We start from the raw sequence: 23,926 nt of genomic DNA on the forward strand, positions 1-23,926 counted from the left end.
CACCTCCTAATTATCACAATGCGGCCGGCTTGTCCTTAGATGACTTGGGTTCACTCTGCCTTTTGTATTTCCAGCACTAGACAAGAGTTTAATCCGGTGGGATCACAGTCACGTTTAATTCAGAATTCTCTTTCCAATTTAATTGCCCGAGTAACAAGAAACGTCTTTGTTTTTTAGGTTAAAAGATATAATTATTACCAAGTTTAAAAATGCAGAGCAATTCAGTTCTTCATGTCGTTGCAAGATTCAGAAATTTACAATGTTGTATTTTTTATTTTTTTTTATTATGGAATTTGGCTCTTTTCATTAATCATTTACCATTTTAATACTAGAAGTCCCAGAGAGGGGTCATTTAAGATTTCTACCATTGGAACCCTATGGAGCTCGAAATTCCTGGGATTTCTAGTGTTAAAGGGGATTGCTCGAGACAGACAATATAAAGTGTTATTTTATGTCATTTCTAATTTTACACCTAATATATGTGATGTATTGTCCGTATTCCTGCACCTATAATGGTTTGGTCATTGCAGGTGTTCCCTACTGGTATAATCTTATTTCTGATCAGCTTTTTGCAAATTACTGGAGAACACCGCGTCAATCTGCTTTAGGCCTCTTTCACACGTCAGTGATTTACAGTTTTTATACGTACCAAAATCACGGACATACGCAGACCCATTAAAATCAATGGGTCTGCACACGCATTAGTGAATTTTCACTGACTGTGTCTCCGTGTGGCGTACACGCGTGTCCGTGTTTCTGCACGGAGACATGTCCGTTTTTTTCTGGCATCACTGATGTCCCACGGACCACACTATGGTGTGATCTGTGAAACACGTACCAGAAAAACACATACATTGAAAATAAAAAGCTTTTTAAACTCCCCTGTCTCCAGCAACCCTGTCTCCGGCCGCTGCTATCTACTGCTTCCAGGCCAGCTCATTATTCTCATGAATATGCAGTTATGCCCCGCACAGCTGACCCGGAAGTAGCTGCATCGGTGAGAGAGACAGCGGCCGGAGACAGCATCTGGGAGACTTCAGCACCACAGACAGCAGGAGCGGGAGAGGTGAGTTTATCTCCATGTGCTATCACGGATAGCACATGGAGAACACACGTGTTCCGTGAATCACGGCACATGGAGGGACATATGCGTGTTTAACACATCAATGAAAAACGTCTGTGTTTTTCACTGACTTGTGAAACAGACCTTACTATATATACTTAAGGTTTTTTTAGAGTATGCAGATATAACATATCCACTGTTCCACAGCAGTAGTCTGGCTACCTACTGATATGAACTACACAGGTAAGCAATCACCCCAGGTATGTAGTAATACCGACACATGGTAGAAATGATGAAACCACTCATTACACAGTACAGATTTTTATAGTGATATGACAGTAAGTAATCAATAATTAATTAGAAATACTGAGAAGACAATATTTACAGGTTGTACATGATTATATACATAGTTACTTACATAGTTACACTTTATATATTAGAATGTTTAACAAACATGCTGCAATCCATACTCCTTTTATCGTGTTTGCTTTTCTCTGTGACCTGCTGACTTCTAAGAACGATCCAAATACCCGATATCCCCACCTATTTTTTTTTTTTTTCTATAATTATTTAGCATTTTGGTCTCTTGCATAAATCCTCAAACCTCCCTTCCTATTCCATCCCTCATATATACAGTATATTTGTGTAATCTTGTACAGGAATATAATTTTCGTTGTGTAATTAAGAAAATGTAGGACATGGCTTTATGGTCTTGCTTCATGATTGCATCTGTTTTTAATTTTCCTTTTTTTTTTTATCCAAAATTGCTTTGCACTATTTCCAAAATTCTAGTTCATGTGTTTGCCTATTTTTTTTTAATTTTTTTTTTAATGTTTAATTGTGATTTATTTTTTTTTCTTCTAAGGCCCAATGCGCATATTGCAGTGTTTGGTGCAGTTTGGGGTGCAGTTTGTTGCCCTAAACTGCCTGCATTTCCTTCCCCAGCAAAGTCTGAGAATCCTGAAGTGCTGTGCACATGTTGCTGCTTTTTTGCCTGCAGTTTTGGGTGCAGAAAAAAAGAAGCAGCATGTCACCTTTTTTAGTTTTTGTTTTTTTTTTCCCTGCGTTTTTCCATTGAATATAGTGAAAAAACATATGGGCAAAACACACCAAAATGCATCAAAAACGCACCTAAAACACGTAAAATATGTATGCATTTTTTTTGTCAGAAGGTGTGTTTTTTTGCTGAAGAAACAAAACTGCAGTGTGCGCACATAGCCTTAAGGTGCAAAACTTGTGTTCAAATGTTCTCTGGTCCCACCCCTTTTATAGTAATTTTAAGCACATCTGTAATTTTTGTACAAATTCTTTGACATTTTAGAGGAATGGGACTTTTCATGGAAAAAAAAAAGTTTGGAGATAAAAATAAAGAGCAATGTATAGAATTGCGTGCATAATTACAATTTGCTGATAAAAATGTAATTGAATATCCCAAGGAAAAAAAGGAAAAGTTAGTTAACAGAGCGCCTGATCAATCATTTTGTAATTTTATTTATTTTTTCTTTTAAAGGGAATCTGTCAGGTGATTTTGTAGTACAATACTAATTTTATCTTGAAATATCGCTTAAGGAGAACGTTCAGAATCGGTAAGTTTTGTTGCTCTACGTTATCCTGTTATCTTGCTGTAAGCTCAGTAGAATTCAGTGTCTTGTGCACATTAGTCAAGTGTATGTAAATAATCACTGCTCCTCTCATCCACCTTACATTTCAGTCACTATCACTATTGAGAGCTGTGAGGGAGTATGGGTGGGGGCAGCAGTGCAAATTCAGTTCAGATTTACTATCACCGATACCAGCACTAAGGGGTGCTTCACACACAGCGAGCTCACTGCCGAGATCGCTGCTGAGTCACGGTTTTTGTGACGCAGCAGTGACCTCATTAGCGATCTCGCTGTGTGTGACAATGAGCAGCGATCTGGCCCCTGCTGCGAGATCGCTGCTCGTTACACACAGCCCTGGTTCGTTTTCTTCAAAGCCGCTCTCCTGCTGTGACACACAGATCGCTGTGTGTGACAGCAAGAGAGCGACAAATGAACCGAGCAGGGAGCAGGAGCCGGCGTCTGACAGCTGAGGTAAGCTGTATCCAAGATAAACATCGGGTAACCAAGGTGGTTACCCGATATTTACCTTAGTTACCAGCCTCTGCAGCTCTCACGCTGCCTGTGCTGCCGGCTCCGGCTCTCTGCACATGTAGCTGCTGTACACATCGGGTTAATTAACCCGATGTGTACAGCAGCTAGGAGAGCAAGGAGCCAGCGCTAAGCAGTGTGCGCGGCTCCCTGCTCTCTGCACATGCAGCTGCATTACACATCGGGTTAATTAACCCGATGTGTACTGTAGCTAGGAGAGCAAGGAGCCAGCGCTCAGTGTGCGCGGCTCCCTGCTCCCTGCTCACACTGGTAACTAATGTAAACATCGGGTAACCATACCCGATGTTTACCTTAGTTACCAGTCTCCGCAGCTTCCAGACGGCGGCTCCGTGCAAGCGCAGCGTCGCTTGCACGTCGCTGCTGGCTGGGGGCTGTTCACTGGTCGCTGGTGAGATCTGCCTGTTTGACAGCTCACCAGCGACCATGTAGCGATGCAGCAGCGATCCTGACCAGGTCAGATCGCTGGTCGGATCGCTGCTGCATCGCTAAGTGTGAAGGTACCCTTAGAGGTGGGAGCAGTGAATATGCAGTTTGTATTTACATAGCTTGACTAGGTGACACTAAATTCTATGGAGTTTCAACAAGATAACAGGATAAAGTAGAGCAATAAAACTTACTGATCCTGAAAGGTCTCCTTAAGCCCTATTTAAAGATATTAGTATTGTACTAGAAAATCACCTGCCAGATTCCCTTTAAGTTATGCTTTGGTAATGGCAAATGTTAACTGTGCGGCTATATTACAGTAAAATACGCTACACGAAGGTAATGTATTGGGGTACATACTGACGTATGTAGAGCTGTGACACCACACTTACATAGTGAACCCGGTCATCAAATATACTACTTCTAAATTAATAGTTTACTAAAGATATCCCTCTCTCAAAAAAAAACTTTAGTGTGTCCTAAATCTTTAGTGTGTCTTAAATTTAAAGAGTCAAGGGGGGGTCCCAGTCATTTCGAGTCATGTAGTCCTAGAATTACAAGCCAGCGTGCGGACAATCGAAGCTGAGGACATGAGGTCTCGCTTCATTGTGCATGTGTCGGATGCTGTTGGGGCTGCAGGACTCTAGACGACACCGTACAGAACCATTTTTGTGTGTGTGTGTGTATGTATATATTTATATATTTTTTATTTTTTTTTTTGCTTTTTATTTTTTTTTTTCCAACAGGTTTCCATAGGCATCTATGCTATATACAATACTGTCCCAGTCCGAAAAGTCATACTCTATGAATTGTCAATGTAATAAACATCTTGTCTCACAGTCATGGCATAAGGGCGTCCGTCTTATGCTTTTTAAAATGTAATGAAGGTACAACACAATCCAGCAGGTCAATTGAGTCCTCATGGAGGGAGTCATGTTCCTTTAGACACCGAGGGCCGGTTTATGCACACATCAGTTCCAGCTCCACGGGGTAGTGGTCGCTCACTGCTAAGGCCTGTAAAAAGGTACAAATATAAAATGTATAGTTTATTATATACAGTTATATTACAATATTATCTACTATTCTTTATCTTGTTTTTGATTTTTTTAATGTTAAACATTTTATTACCTGCTCTGGCGTCAGTTCATAATGTTCTGGAAAGTTGAAAACCTTGGCTGAGTCCGGCACTATGGCGTTATGGAGGTCTGCACCGCTGATGACAATTCTGAAAAAAAAAATGCATATATTTTCGACACACGAAGGTTTTGAGGAATGAATACTGTTACTTTTTGTCATTTATCCAAATTGATCGGAAACATTTGCCGTCTTGCCCTGTACTGATGAATTAAAACTCAACCTTAATTTCTTAGGTTTCTATCATGTAAGATGTTCATGGTTCGAGTATGGACTCAGATGGCTGGACTGTCCACAGATCTCATGGCTTGAATTAAACCGACTCATATTTGTTTTTTACCTGAAGAAGTCAATCTGTAACGGGGTGATCCCTACTCGGATAGGTAACATCAGACATTTGGAAACTGCTCAATAAATACAATGTGTCCACCCATATCCTGTCCACCGCCATTAACTTGAGAACGGCGGCAGCTATAGGCATAGAAGTGGTGTCTAGGTATAGTAAAGCATCCATGCGCTACGCAATGAAACTACCTATAGCGCCACCTGGTGGAAAACAACGGAGTTAGCATTTTTATCTCGAAAACGGAACGAGATAGAGAAAAAAAGTGAATTACAAAGTTGTAGGGCATCATCAATTCAATACGAATCGACACCTTGCATACAGAAATGCTATGATTAGAACATGTAAAGCTCACAAGGCTGCGGACGTGAAGCGATACCTCATGGAGACCTTCCTACAAGTCATTGGGTATGGTGGCTGTGTGGAGTGACCTCCACGCTCACCTGACCTGACCCCATTGGACTTCTTTCTATGAGGTCACATCAAACAGCAGGTGTATGCGACCCCTCCACCAACATTGCAGGACCTGTGAAAACGTATCACAGATGCTTGTGCAAACGTGTCACCTACCATATTGCACAACGTACAGCAAGATACAGTATGCTGTGCAGAGTCTAGATGTGCATTGCAGCTGACGGGGGCCACTTTGAGCATCAAAGTTAAATGAGCGCCATATGCGTAACCAGCATTCAATGTTTTGGGGGGTCATGGGTTTCATATCATAGCATTTCTGTATGCAAGATGTCGATTCGTATTGAATTGATGATGCCCTACAACTTTGTAATTCACTTTTTTCTCTATCTTGTTCCGTTTTCAAGATAAAAATGCTAACTCCGTTGTTTTCCACCAGGTGGCGCTATAGGTGGTTTCATTACGCAGCACATGGCTACTTTACTATACCTAGACACCACTTCTATTCCTATAGCTGTCGTTGTTCTCAAGTTAAATGGCGGTGGACAGGATATGGGTGGACACACTGTATAAGACTGTAGGACACATTTCATGAATGTGTTCTGTGTATACTTAGCACAGTCTTCCATAGTATTCCCATTTAGGGGGCAGGCTACTTCTCCTTTGATCCTTTGAGACCCCTTAAGTTTACACCTAATCTTAATTTGTACTTAGTTATATAGGTTGAAAAAAGACCTAGGTCCATCTAATTCAACCTTCCTCCAACAATTATGCTGTCATTGTGTAAGGGGTGGGCAGACCCCTTACAAGGAAGCACAGGTTTTCTCTGAAGTGGTTAATGCTGTCCCCATAGAAACTGTACAGGAGGGAGGAGGAGCCGGCAGCTTAGGGGGAAAGGAAGTGTGTGCTGAAGGGGACCCGGGACGGGAGAGAAGAAACAGCCAGGGGCAGAGTGTGGAGCTGAGTGGGCAGAAAGAAAGAAAGAAAGAAGGGAGCTGGAAGAACAGGGAAGCCGGAGAGAAAAGGAGCGGGCGGAACCTCATAGTGTGAAGCAGTCCCGGTGTGGGTCCGGGCTGTGGGTAGCCATAAGTGGGAGCCAGGTGAAGTAGAGTAGCCGGGCACATCCCCACTGGAGGAGACGTCAGGGCAGGCTTTCCCCAGCTAAGAAAAGAACATGAAGTCATCTGTAACTGCCGGTTTTTGGAAAGAGTTGTGAAATAAAGAATGTCTTTTATTTGCATTGAACCATGCCTGGAGAGTGTTTATACGTCGGACGACATCTGCACCACCACACTCTGCCCCACCAAGACATCTCCCGTCCCGATAGTGACGGCGGGGCCAGGGGTAAGCCTGACAGAAGGGGCCACGACTACAAGCCCAGAGGCGCCCCTGGCACCCCGTTACATGTGGCGTAGTCGGCAGGATCCGGATCATATGCAAGGGGTCCCGCTCCAAGAAGAAGGAGATCAAGTGATGCCGAGGACACTGGATCCAGATTATTGGAAAAGAGTCCCGATCCCATGGTGGAAAGAGGAAGAAGTGCCTAAGGCGTTGGACCGGGCACAAGATGGCGGCAAGATGGCCGTTGTCTGTGAAGACACAGAAAGCGCGCGCAGAATTGGCGCCAAAAGAGCCTGGGGCTGGCCGGTGCTGAAAAAGAAGTTCGGAGTACTCCGCCCAAAGAGGGGAGGTGCCGGTCCCAGGGCACGAAGGAAGATATGTGAAGTGGGCGGTGTTCCAGAGAAAAAGAAGAACCGCCGCGTAGGGGTCGACCTGATGTGTGAGACTGGGGGTGGAGTTTACCCAAGAGCGGGAAAAGTAAGCCCGCCTCCACTTCCTCCAGCATCTCCACTGACCCCGACACCATTACCAGAAACGCTGACTCCGAGCAAGATGGAGACTCCAGGAAGACAGCAAGCTGCGGTAGCCACACTAGTAGCGACTAGCCTGGGCAGAGGACGCCCGAAGCAGACTGCGGCTGCGGAAGGACCCACCCTTAACCTACCGGCTGTGCCAGGAGGACCGGAGCGGCCCACTACACAAGAGGCCGCACAGTGGCAACAGGAAATCGAGTGGGAGGAATGCCAATACCGGCGGCGGTCGCAGCAAAGACCGGTGCTAGCTGAACTCTCCCACCCGAGACGTTGGAGCAACCCGCCAACTACGAGCCCTTCCGGAGGCTGCGCCGGTTGCCCAGACAGTCCCTGTCGGAGTACGTGCAGGCCCAACGAGCCGAATGGCAACGTGCATATCATCCGGAGTGACTTCTCAAGACCGGAAGATGGCGGGCCTGTTGTTTGTAACCGTTCAAGTTGCTGAGCCCGGAAGAGAGCCTGATGCTGGACTGAGCCAGGGGCTCCCTCCGCGTCGTTAAGAAGATTTTTGCCGAGTTGTGTTCCTGCCAGCTAACGTCTAAGACCGGGAGTGCTGCAAAAGCCTCCGGGCAGAAACTCCACTAAGACCGGGAGTGCCTGCCGACGGCCTCCGGGCACGACTAAGACCGGGAGCTTCCAGGAGGAACTCCGGGCGCTGGACTGGTGTGCCCTTGCGGGTGCCCTCAGGTGAACATGTTCGCAGTTTCATTAAAATGACTTTGTTTAGTTTTAAAATGTGATTTTAGATTTGTGCCTTGCCGGGAGGCTTAGGCTTAAAGAGGGGAGGTATGTAAGGGGTGGGCAGACCCCTTACAAGGAAGCACAGGTTTTCTCTGAAGTGGTTAATGCTGTCCCCATAGAAACTGTACAGGAGGGAGGAGGAGCCGGCAGCTTAGGGGGAAAGGAAGTGTGTGCTGAAGGGAGTTGTGTCCGGGACCCGGGACGGGAGAGAAGAAACAGCCAGGGGCAGAGTGTGGAGCTGAGTGGGCAGAAAGAAAGAAAGAAAGAAGGGAGCTGGAAGAACAGGGAAGCCGGAGAGAAAAGGAGCGGGCGGAACCTCATAGTGTGAAGCAGTCCCGGTGTGGGTCCGGGCTGTGGGTAGCCATAAGTGGGAGCCAGGTGAAGTAGAGTAGCCGGGCACATCCCCACTGGAGGAGACGTCAGGGCAGGCTTTCCCCAGCTAAGAAAAGAACATGAAGTCATCTGTAACTGCCGGTTTTTGGAAAGAGTTGTGAAATAAAGAATGTCTTTTATTTGCATTGAACCATGCCTGGAGAGTGTTTATACGTCGGACGACATCTGCACCACCACACTCTGCCCCACCAAGACATCTCCCGTCCCGATAGTGATGGCGGAGCCAGGGGTAAGCCTGACAGAAGGGGCCACGACTACAAGCCCAGAGGCGCCCCTGGCACCCCGTTACAATTGAATCATAACCAACAATCTGTGTACTGAGGAAATCATCCAGCCCTATTATAAAAGCTGTTATAGTATCTGCCATTACTACCTCTTGTGGGCGGCATTCCACAGTCTGACTGCTCTAACTGTAAAGAACCCTTTCCTACTTAGCTGCTGGAATTGCCTTTCTTACACTTTTACACTTGCAGTGAGTGCCCCCTGGGCTCTTAGTATTGTCTTTGGAAGGAATAAGTCATGTGCCAGTCCTTTGTATTGAACTACTGGTAAAGGTTTGAGAAGGGACAACTTACCCCAGATGCGATACTATGCAATGAGGCCAAATCAGGAGAAGAGTAGGGCAAGAGCACAGCTAATGGGCGCCAACTAAATTCATTAGGTGCTATAGCAGCAAACAACTGATCTGCGGTAATTCTATATAATGGAGCTTTATTGCCCCCTTCATTTTTCATTAATTATGCAGGTTTATTTATCCACCGTCTCCTTGCACTTACCTGTCATACGCACAGTCTGATTTTCCCACAGTGGTGTCCACATCATCCGCTATGAGCCATGTGAAGTCCTGGCTGGTGTACATGCGGATGCTGTCCCAGTCGGATTGTGAGACATAGCTGCAGCCGGCATTGAAATCTCCCAAGAAGATTATATTCTATAAAAATATAAAGAATTAAAGGGAAATCATTTTCAGTCCAAAACTCAGAGGCCATGAATAGCTGATTAATAGTTATCTGCAGTGCTTCTCTTTTTTTTTTTTTTTGCCTCCTTGTGTCTCCCTACCCCTTCTTGTGGCTTTTGTGCAGAAAGAGTCTCCTTCCCTCTCTGGCAGCCAATAGTATAGCCCCTTCTTCCCTTGCATGAGGAGACTTCTGCCATGTACTGCAAAGACAATGCTCCTGTCCTGAGGAGCGGTACTGGATAGTATTTCCATTGACTGCCCTGCAGAGGATAAATGTGCCGAGACCTAGCTATGAGGAGAGGCACTTACCAGCGCTTAGCTCATTGGATGCACATGGCCACTGTAACACCCTTCTCTATACCTTTTAGTAAATGTCTTTAACTCTTCAATTGATCCTTTTTTAATAGCAAGTTAATGGCAAACATTGAAATTTTGTTATGATCTATGCAAAAATATATTAAATGGTCCGATGAGCCGTTTAATTGCTTCTTGACAAGACATAATGGTATGGCTCATGATGGGTCCCTGTGTATGGTGTTTGTGCAGGAGATGCTGGCTGTATTACATAGCTGGCATCTTCTTGTAACAGCAGCGACCGGAGCAAGATCTAATCGCTGCTGTTTATCTATTTAATTGCTGCTGGCAATAGCTGAAAGTGGCTTTTAAATAGTGCAATCATTAGGGCATGCATGCACTGGCTCCCATTACCAGCCCATGTCAATGCAGTTTTGGGCCTACAATTTTTGTCCCCCCGTGAAGAACAAATATTACTCAGTCTTGCAGCGCTGGGGTCCTGGGTTCAAATTCCACCAAGGACAACATCTGCAAGGAGTATGTATGTTCTCCCCGTGTTTGCGTGGGTTTCCTCCCACACTCCAAAGACATAGTGATAGGGAATTTAGATTGTGAGCCCCAATGGGGACAGTGTTGCTATTGTATGTAAAGCGCTATGGAATTAATAGCGCTATATACGGTAAGTGGATATTTTTATTATTATTATTACTAGCTGTACTACCCGGCTTCGCCCGGGTTACTAACTGTTGTTAACAAAATAGAATGTATTAACAAAAATGTATTGTGCACACAAAAACCACAAAACAAATGTAATTATTAAAAGGCAAAAACTAAGCTAATAGAAGCATTTCACAGCATATATTTAAACATCACAGATATTCCACACAGATTTAACTAAATTGGCCAAGTAATGTGCTCCGTCTGTCTCCTTCCAGGTCTGTCTCTTTGCCCGTCTGCCTGTCTCTGTCTGTCTCTTTTTTTGTCTGTCTCTATCTCTCTGTTTCTTTCCTTATCTGTCTCTTTCTAGGTCTGTCTCTTTCTAGGTCTGTCTTTTTCCCAGGTCTGTCTCCCCGTCTCTTTGTCTATGTCTTTTCCTGTCTGTCTCTTTCCCTGTCTGCCTGTCTGTCTGTCTCTTTCCTTGTCTGTCTCTATTTCTCTGTCTCTTTCCCCGTCTGTCTCTATCAAGGTCTATGTCTTTCCCCATCTATCTTTGTCTGTCTCTCTGGCTGTCTCCTCCTTCCCTGTCTGCCTGTCTCTGTCCCTGTCTGCATGTCTGTCTGTCTCTTTCCCCGTCTGTCTCTTTCCCCGTCTGTCTCTTTCCCCGTCTGTCTCTTTCCTCGTCTGTCTCTTTCCTCGTCTGTCTCTTTCCTCGTCTGTCTCTTTCCAGGTCTGTCTCTTTCCAGGTCTTTCTCTTTCACCGTCTGTCTCTGTCTGTCTCTTTCACCGTTTGTCTCTGTCTGTCGCTTACCCTGTCTGTCTCTATCTCTATGTCTGTCTCTGTCTATCTCTCTCTCTCCGTCTCCCCACCAACATCTTATTACCTCACATATAAGCTTCTTATACTATGAATGTCTTTTGTTCCTATAGCAACCAATCACAGCTCCTACTAATAACCTGTAGTTCCAGGCGCCATTTGCTTTAATGGAGGCATGGTTTTTGGAAAGTAACAGTAAAGTGCGGGGTTACATTTTCCTGTCAAAACATAGTCTACGACGTTCCCTGGGTCACATGGAGTGTCTGTGCAAAATGTCGTGATTGTAAATGCGACGGTGCGGATTCACTTTTCGTTTCACTTTTTCCCCATTATGTAGATAGGGGCAAAATTGATTGTTAAATTAGAACGCGCGGGGTTAAAATTTCGCCTCACAATATAGCCTATGACGCTCTCGGGGTCCAGACGTGTGAGTGTGCAAAATTTTGTGGCTGTAGCTGCGATGGTGCAGATACTAATCCCGGACATACACACACACATACAGTGCCTACAAGTAGTATTCAACCCCCTGCAGATTTAGCAGGTTTACACATTCGGAATAACTTGGCATTGTGACATTTGGACTGTAGATCAGCCTGGAAGTGTGAAATGCAGCAAAAAAGAATGTTATTTCTTTTTTTTTTAAATTGTGAAAAGTTTATTCAGAGGGTCATTTATTATTCAACCCCTCAAACCACAAGAATTCTGTTTGGTTCCCCTAAAGTATTAAGAAGTATTTCAGGCACAAAGAACAATGAGCTTCACATGTTTGGATTAATTATTACTTTTTCCAGCCTTTTCTGACTAATTAAGACCCTCCCCAAACTTGTGAACAGCACTCATAATTGGTCAACATGGGAAAGACAAAGGAGCATTCCGAGGCCATCAGAGACAAGATCGTGGAGGGTCACAAGGCTGGCAAGGGGTACAAAACCCTTTCCAAGGAGTTGGGCCTACCTGTCTCCACTGTTGGGAGCATCATCCAGAAGTGGAAGGCTTATGGAACTACTGTTAGCCTTCCACGGCCTGGACAGCCTTTGAAAGTTTCCACCCGTGCCGAGGCCAGGCTTGTCCGAAGAGTCAAGGCTAACCCAAGGACGACAAGGAAGGAGCTCCGGGAAGATCTCATGGCAGTGGGGACATTGGTTTCAGTTAATACTATAAGTAACGTACTCCACCGCAATGGTCTCCATTCCAGACGAGCCCGTAAGGTACCTTTACTTTCAAAGCGTCATGTCAAGGCTCGTCTACAGTTTGCTCATGATCACTTGGAGGGCTCTGAGACAGACTGGTTCAAGGTTCTCTGGTCTGATGAGACCAAGATCGAGATCTTTGGTGCCAACCACACACGTGACGTTTGGAGACTGGATGGCACTGCATACGACCCCAAGAATACCATCCCTACAGTCAAGCATGGTGGTGGCAGCATCATGCTGTGGGGCTGTTTCTCAGCCAAGGGGCCTGGCCATCTGGTCCGCATCCATGGGAAGATGGATAGCACGGCCTACCTGGAGATTTTGGCCAAGAACCTCCGCTCCTCTATCAAGGATCTTAAGATGGGTCGTCATTTCATCTTCCAACAAGACAACGACCCAAAGCACATAGCCAAGAAAACCAAGGCCTGGTTCAAGAGGGAAAAAATCAAGGTGTTGCAGTGGCCTAGTCAGTCTCCTGACCTTAACCCAATTGAAAACTTGTGGAAGGAGCTCAAGATTAAAGTCCACATGAGACACCCAAAGAACCTAGATAACGTGGAGAAGATCCACATGGAGGAGTGGGCCAAGATAACTCCAGAGACCTGTGCCGGCCTGATCAGGTCTTATAAAAGACGATTATTAGCTGTAATTGCAAACAAGGGATAATCCACAAAATATTAAACCTAGGGGTTGAATAATAAGTGACCCACACTTTTATGTTGAAAATTTATTAAAATTTAACTGAGCAACATAACTTGTTGGTTTGTAAGATTAATGCATCTGTTAATAAATCCTGCTCTTGTTTGACGTTTGCAGCCTCTAACTTATTTGCATCTTATCAAACCTGCTAAATCTGCAGGGGGTTGAATACTACTTGTAGGCACTGTACATACACACACATACATACATACACACATTCAGCTTTATATATTAGATTATTATTATTATTATTATTATCTTTATAGGAGAACATTATTTTCTCTACCGTAATGGAAGGAGGTTCAAGTCCTCTAAAGGTATTAAATAAATGAAAAGGTAAATAATTGTTTTTAAAAATATGGAAAGAAGGTAAAAAAAACAAAAACAAAATTTGAATCATCCCTTTAACAATTCAATAATGAAATTAAAAAAATGCATACGAGGTATCAACATGGATTTAAAAATTCAATGTATCAAAATCTATAGTTAATTAATGCGTGCGGTAAATGTAAAGAGAAGGAATAAGCTAAATGCCAGGGGGTTTTTTTGTTATTATTTTTTTTTAGTGGCTGCGCTATCCTAAATATATGCAGCAAAAAGTGCTTGAAATGTTGTATGTACACCAAAACTATATAAATAAAAAAAGTCAGCTGGCCCTGCAAGAAAACAAACCCTCATAGTGCACTATTGACTGAAAAAAGAAAGTAAAAAAAAATAAATATATATATATATATATATATATATATATATATATATACGGTATGTGTGTATATATATATGTATATATATGTGTATATATATATATATATATATATATATATATATACATATACACATACACAGCACAGACCAAAAGTTTGGACACACTTCCCATTCAAAGAGTTTTCTTTATTTTCATGACCCTGAAAATTGTAGATTCACATTGAAGGCATCAAAACTATGAATTAACACACGTGCAATGAAATACTTAACAAAAAGTGTGAAACAACTGAAAATATGTCTTATATTCTGGGTTCTTCAGAGTAGCCACCTTTTGCTTTGATTACTGCTTTGCACACTCTTGGCATTCTCTTGTTGAGCTTCAAGAGGTAGTCACCGGAAATGGTTTTCACTTCACAGGTGTGGCCCTGTCAGGTTTAATAAGTGGTATTTCTTGCCTTATAAATGGGGTTGGGACCATCAGTTGTGTAGTGCAGAAGTCTGGGGGATATACAGCTGATAGTCCTACTGAATAGACTGTTAGCTGTTTTTTTCTTGCCATAATACAAATTCTAAGTAAAGAAAAACGAGTGGCCATCATTACTTTAAGAAATGAAGGTCAGTCAGTCCGAAAAATTGAGAAAACTTTGAGTGTCCCCAAGTGCAGTTGCAAAAACCATCAAACTCTACAAAGAAACTGGTTCACATCAGGACCGCTCCAGGAAAGATAGACCAAGAGTCACTTCTGCTGCGGAGGATAAGTTTAGCTGAGTCACCAGCCTCAGAAATCGCAGGTTAACAGCAGCTCAGATTAGAGACCAGGTCAATGCCACACAGAGTTCTAGCAGCAGACACATCTCTAGAACAACTGTTAAGAGGAGACATTGTGCAGCAGGCTTTCATGGTAAAATAGCTGCTAGGAAACCACTACTAAGGACAGGCAGCAAGCAGAAGAGACTTTTTGGGCTAAAGAACACAAGGAATAGACATTAGACCAGTGGAAATCTGTGCTCTGGTCCAAATTTTAGATCTTTGGATCCAACCACCGTGTCTTTGTGCGATGCAGAAAAGGTGAACGGATGGACTCTACATGGCTGGTTCCCACCGTGAAGCATGGAGGAGGAGGTGTGATGGTGTGGGGGTGCTTTGCTGGTGACATTGTTGGGGATTTATTCAAAATTGAAGGCATACTGAACCAGCATGGCTACCACAGCATCTTGCAGCGGCGTGCTATTCCATCCGGTTTTCGTTTAGTTGGACCATAATTTATTTTTCAACAGAACAATGACCCCAAACACACCTCCAGGCTGTGTAAGGGCTATTTGACTAAGAAGGAGAGTGATGGAGTGCTACACCAGATGACCTGGCCTCCACAGTCACCAGACCTGAACCCAATCGAGATGGTTTGGGGTGAGCTGGACCGCAGAGTGAAGGCAAAAGGGCCAACAAGTGCTAAGCATCTCTGGGAACTCCTTCAAGACTGTTGGAAAACCATTTCCGGTGACTCGCTCTTGAAGCTCATCAAGAGAATGCCAAGAGTGTGCAAAGCAGTAATCAAAGCAAAAGGCGGCTACTTTGAAGAACCTAGAATATAAGACATATTTTCAGTTGTTTCACACTTTTTTGTTAACGATGATACAAATCAAATTTGTATTTTGTATTTTATTTTTTTACATACTTCATTTTTTTTCCCACCTCTTAAATAAATAAATATACAGATTTAATATGGCTAAACCAAATAATGTAGCCGGAGCATAAGTTGGTATACTTGTAGTGCATAAGAACACATTCAGACTGTGGCCATTTCACAGACAAATCCAAAGATAAAAAATAACTAATTGAACATTTACCCTATAGTAAGTAAACAGTAATAGTGTATGTATATACCATAATATAAGGTACTTGGTTAACACTATTTTGATCAAAAAAGCATAAAAGCCATCCCACCGCGACGAGGTGTATCCAGTCGGGATGGTCCTAGCCTTTCTCTAATATTTATGTATTTCTTGTACTTTGTACATACGGTACCTTTTTGAGGTTGGCATTTATATATCTTTCCATGGACAGGTGGCTGAACATTCCTGCACGGCCCTTGTTGACATTGAGGTTTAATATTAGTGACAGACTACGACGGTCCCGACTTGGTACACCTTGTCGCGGCAGATGGCCGTAAACCAAGTACCCTATATTATTTACACGTACTTTTACTGTTTACTTATTTACTTACTATAGGGTATATATATATGCTCAATTTAGTTTTTTCATTCTTTGGTTTTGACATTTTATATATCTGTATATTGACCTAGAGAATTATATTGCCAGGCGATTATCACTGCACAATAAACAAGGTATAAGCAAAACTCAAAAATGATCGCGGTTTCTCTTTTTTCTTCACCATTTTACTGCTTTTGTATTTTTTTTCCCTATTTTCCAGCAAATTGTGTTGGAAAAAATAAATAGTGTTATTCAAAACTACAAAAAACCACGCAAAAAAAGCAAGCCCTCGTATAGTTATGTGGACGAAAAAACCCTAAAAAAAGTGTTGCGCAAAAATGAAAAATTGCTCGATCTGGAAGGGTTTGAAAGAACTTCTGAGATTAGAAAAAGAGATTTTTTTTTTCCCCCAGAAAAAGCACCATTTTGCCCATCAGTTATGTCAACTACGGTTGTGTGGCCGGTTGGATGTTTTTCCAAATTCTCTGAAATGTCTTTGGAGACAACTTACAATGGAGAAATGAACATTCATGGGCAACAGCTCTGGTGATATTCCTGCAGTCAGCATGACAATTGTACGTTACCTCAAAATTTGTGGCATTGTGCTGTGTGATAAAATTGCACATTTTAGAGTGGCCTTTTATTATGGCCAGCCTAAGGCACACCTGTGCAATAATAAGGCACACCTGTGCAATAATAAGGCACACCTGTGCAATAATCATGTGTCTAATCAGCATCTTGATATGCCACAAGTATGAGATGAATGGATTATCTTAGTTACATAGTTACATAGGTTGAAAAAAAAGACCTAGGTTCATCTAATTCACCCTTCCTCCACCAATTATACATTTTGTCATTAAGTCATTTATAACCGAAAATGTTATGCGTACTGAGGAAGTCATCCAGCCCTTGTATAAAAGCTGTTATAGTATCTGCCATTACTACCTCTTGTGGTAGGGCATTCCACAGTCTGACTGCTCTAACTGTAAAGAACCCTTTCATATTTATAAAAGGGTTCTTTACAGTTAAGGCCGCTTTACACGCAACGACATCGCTAATGAGATATCAATGGGGTCATGGAGTTCGTGACACACATCCGGCCTCGTTAGCGACGTCGTTGCGTGTGACACCTACGAGCGACCGATAACGATCAAAAATACCCAATCGTTGACACGTCGCTCATTTTCCAAATATCGTTGCTGGTGCTGGACGCAGGTTGTTCATCATTCCTGAGGCAGCACACATCGCTATGTGTGACACCCCAGGAACGACGAACAACAGCGCTCCTGCGTGGGCGTGTCGTTAATGCGGCTGCTCTCCGCCCCTCTGCTTCTATTGGCGGGCCGCTGTGTGACGTCGCTGTGACGCCGCACGAACTTCCCCCTTTAAAAAAGAGGTTGTTCGCCACCCACAGCGACGTCGCTAGGAAGGTAAGTGTGACGCGTCCAAGCGATATTGTGCGCCACGGGCAGCGATTTGCACGAGATGCACAAACGACGGGGGCGGATGCGATCGCTAGCGATGTCGCAGCGTGCAAATCGCCCTTTTAGAGCAAAGGAGAAGTGCTCACTTTCACAGATTTAGACAAATCTGTGAACAATATTTCAGAGAAAAAGGACTTTTGTGTACATACCGTGTTTCCCCGATAGTAAGACACCCCCGATAGTAAGACGTAGTGGGGGTTTTGGGGGGGTCGACTAACGTAAGACGTACCCCGAAAGTAAGCCATAGTAAACTGTATGTTGGAAAAAAAATTTTATTTTTTTTTTTTCTTCTTTACAGTACCGGCAGCCGACTATTGTGAACGATCAGCTGATCGCTCTTAATAGCCGGCGGCTGAGCGCTCTCACATGCCGTCAGCCGAGCACTCAGCTGAGCACTATAACATGCCGGCGGCCGGGCGATCAGCTGAGTGCCCTGACATGCCGGCGGCCGAGCGCTCAGCTGAGTGCCCTGACATGCCGGCGGCCGAGCGCTCAGCTGAGTGCCCTGACATGCCGGCGACCGAGCGCTCAGCTGAGTGCCCTGACATGCCGGCGGCCGAGCGCTCAGCTGAGTGCCCTGACATGCCGGCGGCCGAGAGCTCAGCTGAGTGCCCTGACATGCCAGCGGCCGAGCGCTCAGCTGAGAGCTGTCACATGCCGGCGGTCGGGCGCTCAGCTGAGCGTTCGGCCACCGAGAAATGTTGCAGTAATGTTGTCCGTGGTCCATCAGGACCATGGACAACATACAAAAACACGCAGCCTCAGTGCCCTCATGTGCAGCCGCTGGTGGTTAAGTTTCCTTAACTTGCGGTACACTTACGGCGCAATCGCGGCAAGTCCCCATACGGTACATTGCATGGAGACTTGCTGCGATTGCTGTGGGATTTTTTTCCAATATAAGACATACCCCGAAAGTAAGACATAGTGGCACTTTCGGGGGTAAAAAGAATGTAAGACACTGTCTTACTTTCGGGGAAACACGGTAGAAAAACTCTTGGATCATTGAGTTCCGTCATGAAAAAATAGGAACAAAAACAAAAAAGTGTTGTGTTTATACTTTTGTTCAGTGTTTATTCTGCTCTAAATCTTTGTATTCGCACTGTAGTATTATGGAATTGTGTTGCACTTTTAGGAGTGAGATGAAGAAAATATCATGTAAAATCTCCAGTTATATAAACTTGCACTGTATATTAACCATGCCCCTCATCTACCACGCAATACTTACATCACTTTGGCATTTCTGACAAGCGTCCACATAGACATCGTATAACGCATCTATCTCCTGAACCGCAGCTTTAGGTGCAGCGTGCAGAGGAACCAGAACAAAATCCTTGATGACTGGAAAATAAATCATCAGTGTTATACTATAGAATATGCCACCATAATCTACTAACCTTAACCTTATTCCTTAAAGGGGGTGTCACGGGGTCCTTCTCCCATATCACACAATCAACAGAGCAAGAGATGATTGAACAATCCAAAGAACATTTCTTCCAAGCCAAACATAAGATCCATAAAAATAATCCAGCACATGGAGGGTAAAGTAGTCCAGTAATGGAATAAATGTCACAATCAGTCACAATCCTACAGCAGTCCTTTTCCAGGCAAATCAGGGTTTCTCAATGGCTCTCTGGGGTGCTGCCAGTAGCCGCAGCTTCTCCCCCAGAGGATGAATCTTCCTGCTTTTCTCTTGTAGTTCTCAGACTGAATTATCCCCCAGGTAAGCAGTGAGTTTAGGTGAATCCCAGGCCCCCCTCCCCCAGACTTAGGTACAAAAGCCTGGCAGGGGTGATTAACCTACCTTAAGAAGACAATGTACACAAAATGGACAGAGCACCACGCCTAAAATACGAACCTACACAAAATTATACACAACCCCCCATATTCCACCATCACAGGGGGTGTATCAAGATTGCAACCTATTCACAAGATAAATGATACGTTGCTGATTGCTGGGATTCCCATTACTGGGACCTGCACCGATCTCAAGAACAGGGGTGCGGGGAGGCGATTGGACACGTGCATTGCCGCTCCTTAGTAGAGTGCTCAGCTACCTCTATTAGTGCCATGGACTTTGATTAGAATAGCATTATGAATTCATGGGACTCAGGACCCCTGTTCTTGTAATTTGTCCTAATTCCAGTTGTTGAACCTCCCCTGGCGATCACCTAATCTGTATCTAGATGTTGAAATCATGGTACAAATTTGGTATAAAATATTAATATAATGATATTGTTCTGACCTGTCTCGGGAGCATGGAAGGTGACCACAAATGGTTCCCTGCTGAAGGCGTCTTCTCCAGTGTACATGTTGTGATCATGGTAATGGTAGCTGTCGTGCACACTCACTTTGTCATTCCTGTGGGGGTTCAGTTTGGAGAAACACAGATAAGTTGCACTTCAAGTCAAAAGTTAAGTAGCACTTAGTTTACATCCATTTCACCAGATTTCACAATACAAACTGTATACATTATATAGATTTCGTAGACCTGATGAAATTGGTGTAAATACTGTAAAAATCCACATCCGAATGACTGTATAATCCTTTATGAAAATTTTGCATGCTCTCCCCCACTTAGCCTAATGGACAGCTCAGTGTCCCTCCTCCCTGTTGCTGCTGAGATCTCACACTGATCAGTACAAGCTGCAGCTCTCAATCAGACTGGATGGGCATAGAATATGTTTGGACTCATGGGCTGTCTTACGCTTTCGCTGGTTTAATAAAGTTCTCATATTAATATCAGGATTATATATCCATTCTGTCACAAAGAGGTTTTTACAGACATCGTTGACTGTCATGGCGGCATCAGGATCTGTGGAGTCTACAGATTCTGGGACTCTGCCTGCTAGTTTCTCTGATGTCTGTGATCAGTGTAGGCAGATTCTGGCATTGACACACAGACTTGTAGTTCATAAGCAGACTAGCAAGAGTTAATCTCTGCTGGGCTTCTTGTTAGTCTCCTTTGATCACATTCCCTCCCCTCCTATATACGCTGGCTGGACATTTCCTTTAATGCCAGCTATAGCTTCTCTATACCGGTCTGGTGAGGTGTTATGATCCAGACTTACTGGTGGATGTAGCACCTTATTGCTGTGAGCGGTTGTGGTGCTAACCTTTGTTCTCCTTTTGTTGCTGCCTTCATAGTTACATAGTTACATAGGTTGAAAAAAAGCCCTAGGTCCATCTAGTTCACCCTTCCTCAACCAGTTCTATATTTTGTCCCTAAGTCATATATAACTAACAATGTTTTGTGCACTGAGGAAATCATCCAGCCTTTTTTAAAATTAGTTATAGTTATCTGCCATTACTACCTCTTGTGGTCGGCATTCCACAGTCTGACTGCTCTAACTGTAAAGAACCCTTTTCTGTTTAGCTGCCGGAATCGCTTTTCTTCCACTCGCAGTGAGTGCCCCCTGGTCCTTAGTTTTGTCTTTGGAAGAAATAAGTCATGTGCCAGTCCTTTATATTGACCACACATGTATTTATACATATAAATAAGATCTCCTTATTTTTCCCCTTAGTTTCTTATTGTTTGTTTCTGTGACTTAACAGTGTACCTGGTTTTGTTTTTCCTTCTCTGACTTAATCTGTGTTACCATCACACTCCTGTCCCTTCCTTCCCTGGGGTGGGAGCATAGTTTAGTTTTGGTCAGGAGAATAGTAAGTCACAGGACTCCAGGATCTCCACTATCAGGGGTAATCTGGAGATTAGGGATAGCCTACGGTTAGTAAGGATAAGGACTCCCGCATCACCACCATCAGGGGTAATCTGGAGGTTAGGGATAGCCAAGTGTTAGTAAGGCACAGGACTCCGGCATCACCACCATCTGGGGTAATCTGGAGATTAGGGATAGCCTAGGGTTAGTAAGGCACGGGACTCCAGCATCTCCACTATCAGGGGTAATCTGGAGATTAGGGATAGCCTAGGGTTAGTAAGGCACAGGACTCCAGGATCTCCACTATCAGGGGTAATCTGGAGGATAGGGATAGCCTAGGGTTAGTAAGGCACAGGACTCCAGGATCTCCACTATCAGGGGTAATCTGGAGGATAAGGATAGCCTAGGGTTAGTAAGGCACAGGATTCCAGTATCTCCACCATCAGGGGTAATCTGGAGGTTAGGGATAGTCTAGGGTTAGTAAGGCACAGGATTCTGGCATCTCCACCATCAGGGGTAATCTGGAGGTTAGGGATAGCCTAGGGTTAGTAAGGCACAGGACTCCAGCATCTCCACTATCAGGGGTAATCTGGAGGATAAGGATAGCCTAGGGTTAGTAAGGCACAGGATTCCAGTATCTCCACCATCAGGGGTAATCTGGAGGTTAGGGATAGTCTAGGGTTAGTAAGGCACAGGATTCTGGCATCTCCACCATCAGGGGTAATCTGGAGGTTAGGGATAGCCTAGGGTTAGTAAGGCACAGGATTCCGGTATCTCCACCATCAGGGGTAATCTGGAGGTTAGGGATAGCCTAGGGTTAGTAAGGCACAGGACTTCAGGATCTCCACTATCATGGGTAATCTGGAGGTTAGGGATAGCCTAGGGTTAGTAAGGCACATGACTCTGGCATCTCCGCCATCAGGGATAATCTGGAGGTTAGTATAGCCTAGGGTCCCCTAGTGTGAAGGACAGTATAACCCCCTGTCTCTCACTATCCTGTAATCACATTGTGACACATTCTGACATGGATTTTCAAAATAACTACACCAGCCCCATTAGGTCTAAGAGATCTATTTAATATTGTGTGCAGTTTGTATTGTGAAATCTGGTGACAGAGACACTTTAGGGTACTTTCACACTTGCGTTATTTTCCTTCCGTTACAATCCGCCCTTTTGGGAAACAGCGGAATCCGTTAACGGATTCCGCTGTTTCCCATAGACTTGTATGGTTGACGGATTGTACCAAAAGGAGCTGCGTTGCTTCCGCTGGGCGACGCTCCGTTGCTTCCGCCCAGCGGGAGGAACGCAGCATGTAACGTTATTTTGAGCAGCGGAATCCTCTGGATTTCACTGCGCATGCTCTTTTTTTTTTTTTTTTTTTTTTTTTTTTTTTTTAAATCAAACTTTATTTTGGCTCGCGGTGGCCGAACGTTCAGCTGAGCGCCCGGCCGTCGGCAAGCGACAGCGCTCAGCTGAATGACCGGCCACCAGCATGCCCGGCCGCCGGCAAGTCACAGCGCTCAGCTGATCACCCGGCGGCCGGCTGCAGGGAGCGATCAGCTGATCACCCGGCGGCCGGGAGCGATCAGCTGATCACCCGGCAGCCGGCTGCAGGGAGCGATCAGCTGATCACCCGGCAGCCGGGAGCGATCAGCTGATCACCCGGCGGGCGGGAGCGATCAGCTGATCACCCGGCGGGCGGGAGCGATCAGCTGATCACCCGGCGGGCGGGAGCGATCAGCTGATCACCCGGCGGCCGGCTACTGGGAGCAATCAGCTGATCACCCAGCGGCCGGCTGCAGGGAACGATCAGCTGATCGTTCACTATAGTCTGCCGCTGGTAAAACCGGGAAAAAAAAAAAAAAAATCAAAACGAATTGCGTTGTTTTGCAGCATCCGTTGCATCCGTTGTGTCACTATATGCAACACATCCGTTGCATCCGTTACACAACGCAATGCAACGGATACCGTTCAACGCAAGTGTGAAAGTAGCCTTAGACAGAGATTACAAACAGTCTCCCTTGCTTTGCGGGATTCGGCATGTTTATGCAACAAATAGGTAGACTATTGTTTCCAATGGGCAATGTGCAGTGCTTAATTTCTTTACGAAACTGAACATTTCGAGCAAAATTTCTTCATAGACTACAGTTGACTTCTGGGGGTCCAAATTGGATATTCTTTAATTAGTTTATCAAAAGGTGACCCTCCTAATACTTAGGGAATTTTCACAGAGGACAATCCCTATCAATATCCCTGTCTCACTTCATAGAGAAACCCGTATGAACACATATTTATGGCTACATGTCATGCGTCCTACCAAAGACGTACAGATAAATACAGTACCATGGGCACTGTGCCAGGCTCGGCAGACTGTGCCATCCTATTGTGCTCTGGCTGGGCTGTGTGCCAGCTCATACACTGTGATAGGTTTTATAGAACTGTAACAATAACATAAATAATGTTACAAAGTTAATACAAATATATAAACCAGAAATTCAATGTGTCACAGTCATAAAAATAAAACGACACTCGGAAAGTTACAGCAGGGAGATTGTTTCTACACTAACAGCATTTAGAGAGTCATAAACGTTTTGCAAATGTGTCAAATGGTTTCAAGTGATGGGATCCAAAGCAATGACATGGATGATGATCGCGTTACTTCTGCTTATAAAGTACCAGCCACCAGAGAACACTGTACAGACATTGTTTTACTGTGCCAAGTT

At 44.3% G+C, this 23,926-nt stretch overlaps 1 protein-coding gene across 2 annotated transcripts in view; it reads right to left on the reverse strand.

Annotated features, from left to right (window-relative positions):
* Nucleotides 1–3,716: 3,716 nt before the first annotated feature.
* LOC142246353 (deoxyribonuclease-1-like) overlaps nucleotides 3,717–23,926 on the reverse strand; it is a 52,884-nt gene continuing 32,674 nt past the window's right edge. For both annotated transcript variants that reach the window (XM_075319391.1, XM_075319392.1), the window contains exons 5-9: nucleotides 19,790–19,905; nucleotides 18,773–18,885; nucleotides 9,309–9,463; nucleotides 4,765–4,861; nucleotides 3,717–4,650 (exon numbers count right to left, since the gene is read on the reverse strand). In XM_075319391.1, the coding sequence (XP_075175506.1) occupies nucleotides 4,597–4,650; nucleotides 4,765–4,861; nucleotides 9,309–9,463; nucleotides 18,773–18,885; nucleotides 19,790–19,905 (535 nt within the window). In that variant the 3' untranslated portion in view covers nucleotides 3,717–4,596. The remainder of the gene's footprint in view (nucleotides 4,651–4,764; nucleotides 4,862–9,308; nucleotides 9,464–18,772; nucleotides 18,886–19,789; nucleotides 19,906–23,926) is intronic.

The sequence above is a fragment of the Anomaloglossus baeobatrachus genome, chromosome 7 (genome assembly GCF_048569485.1).
Source record: "Anomaloglossus baeobatrachus isolate aAnoBae1 chromosome 7, aAnoBae1.hap1, whole genome shotgun sequence".
NCBI classification, from domain to species: Eukaryota; Metazoa; Chordata; class Amphibia; order Anura; family Aromobatidae; genus Anomaloglossus; species Anomaloglossus baeobatrachus.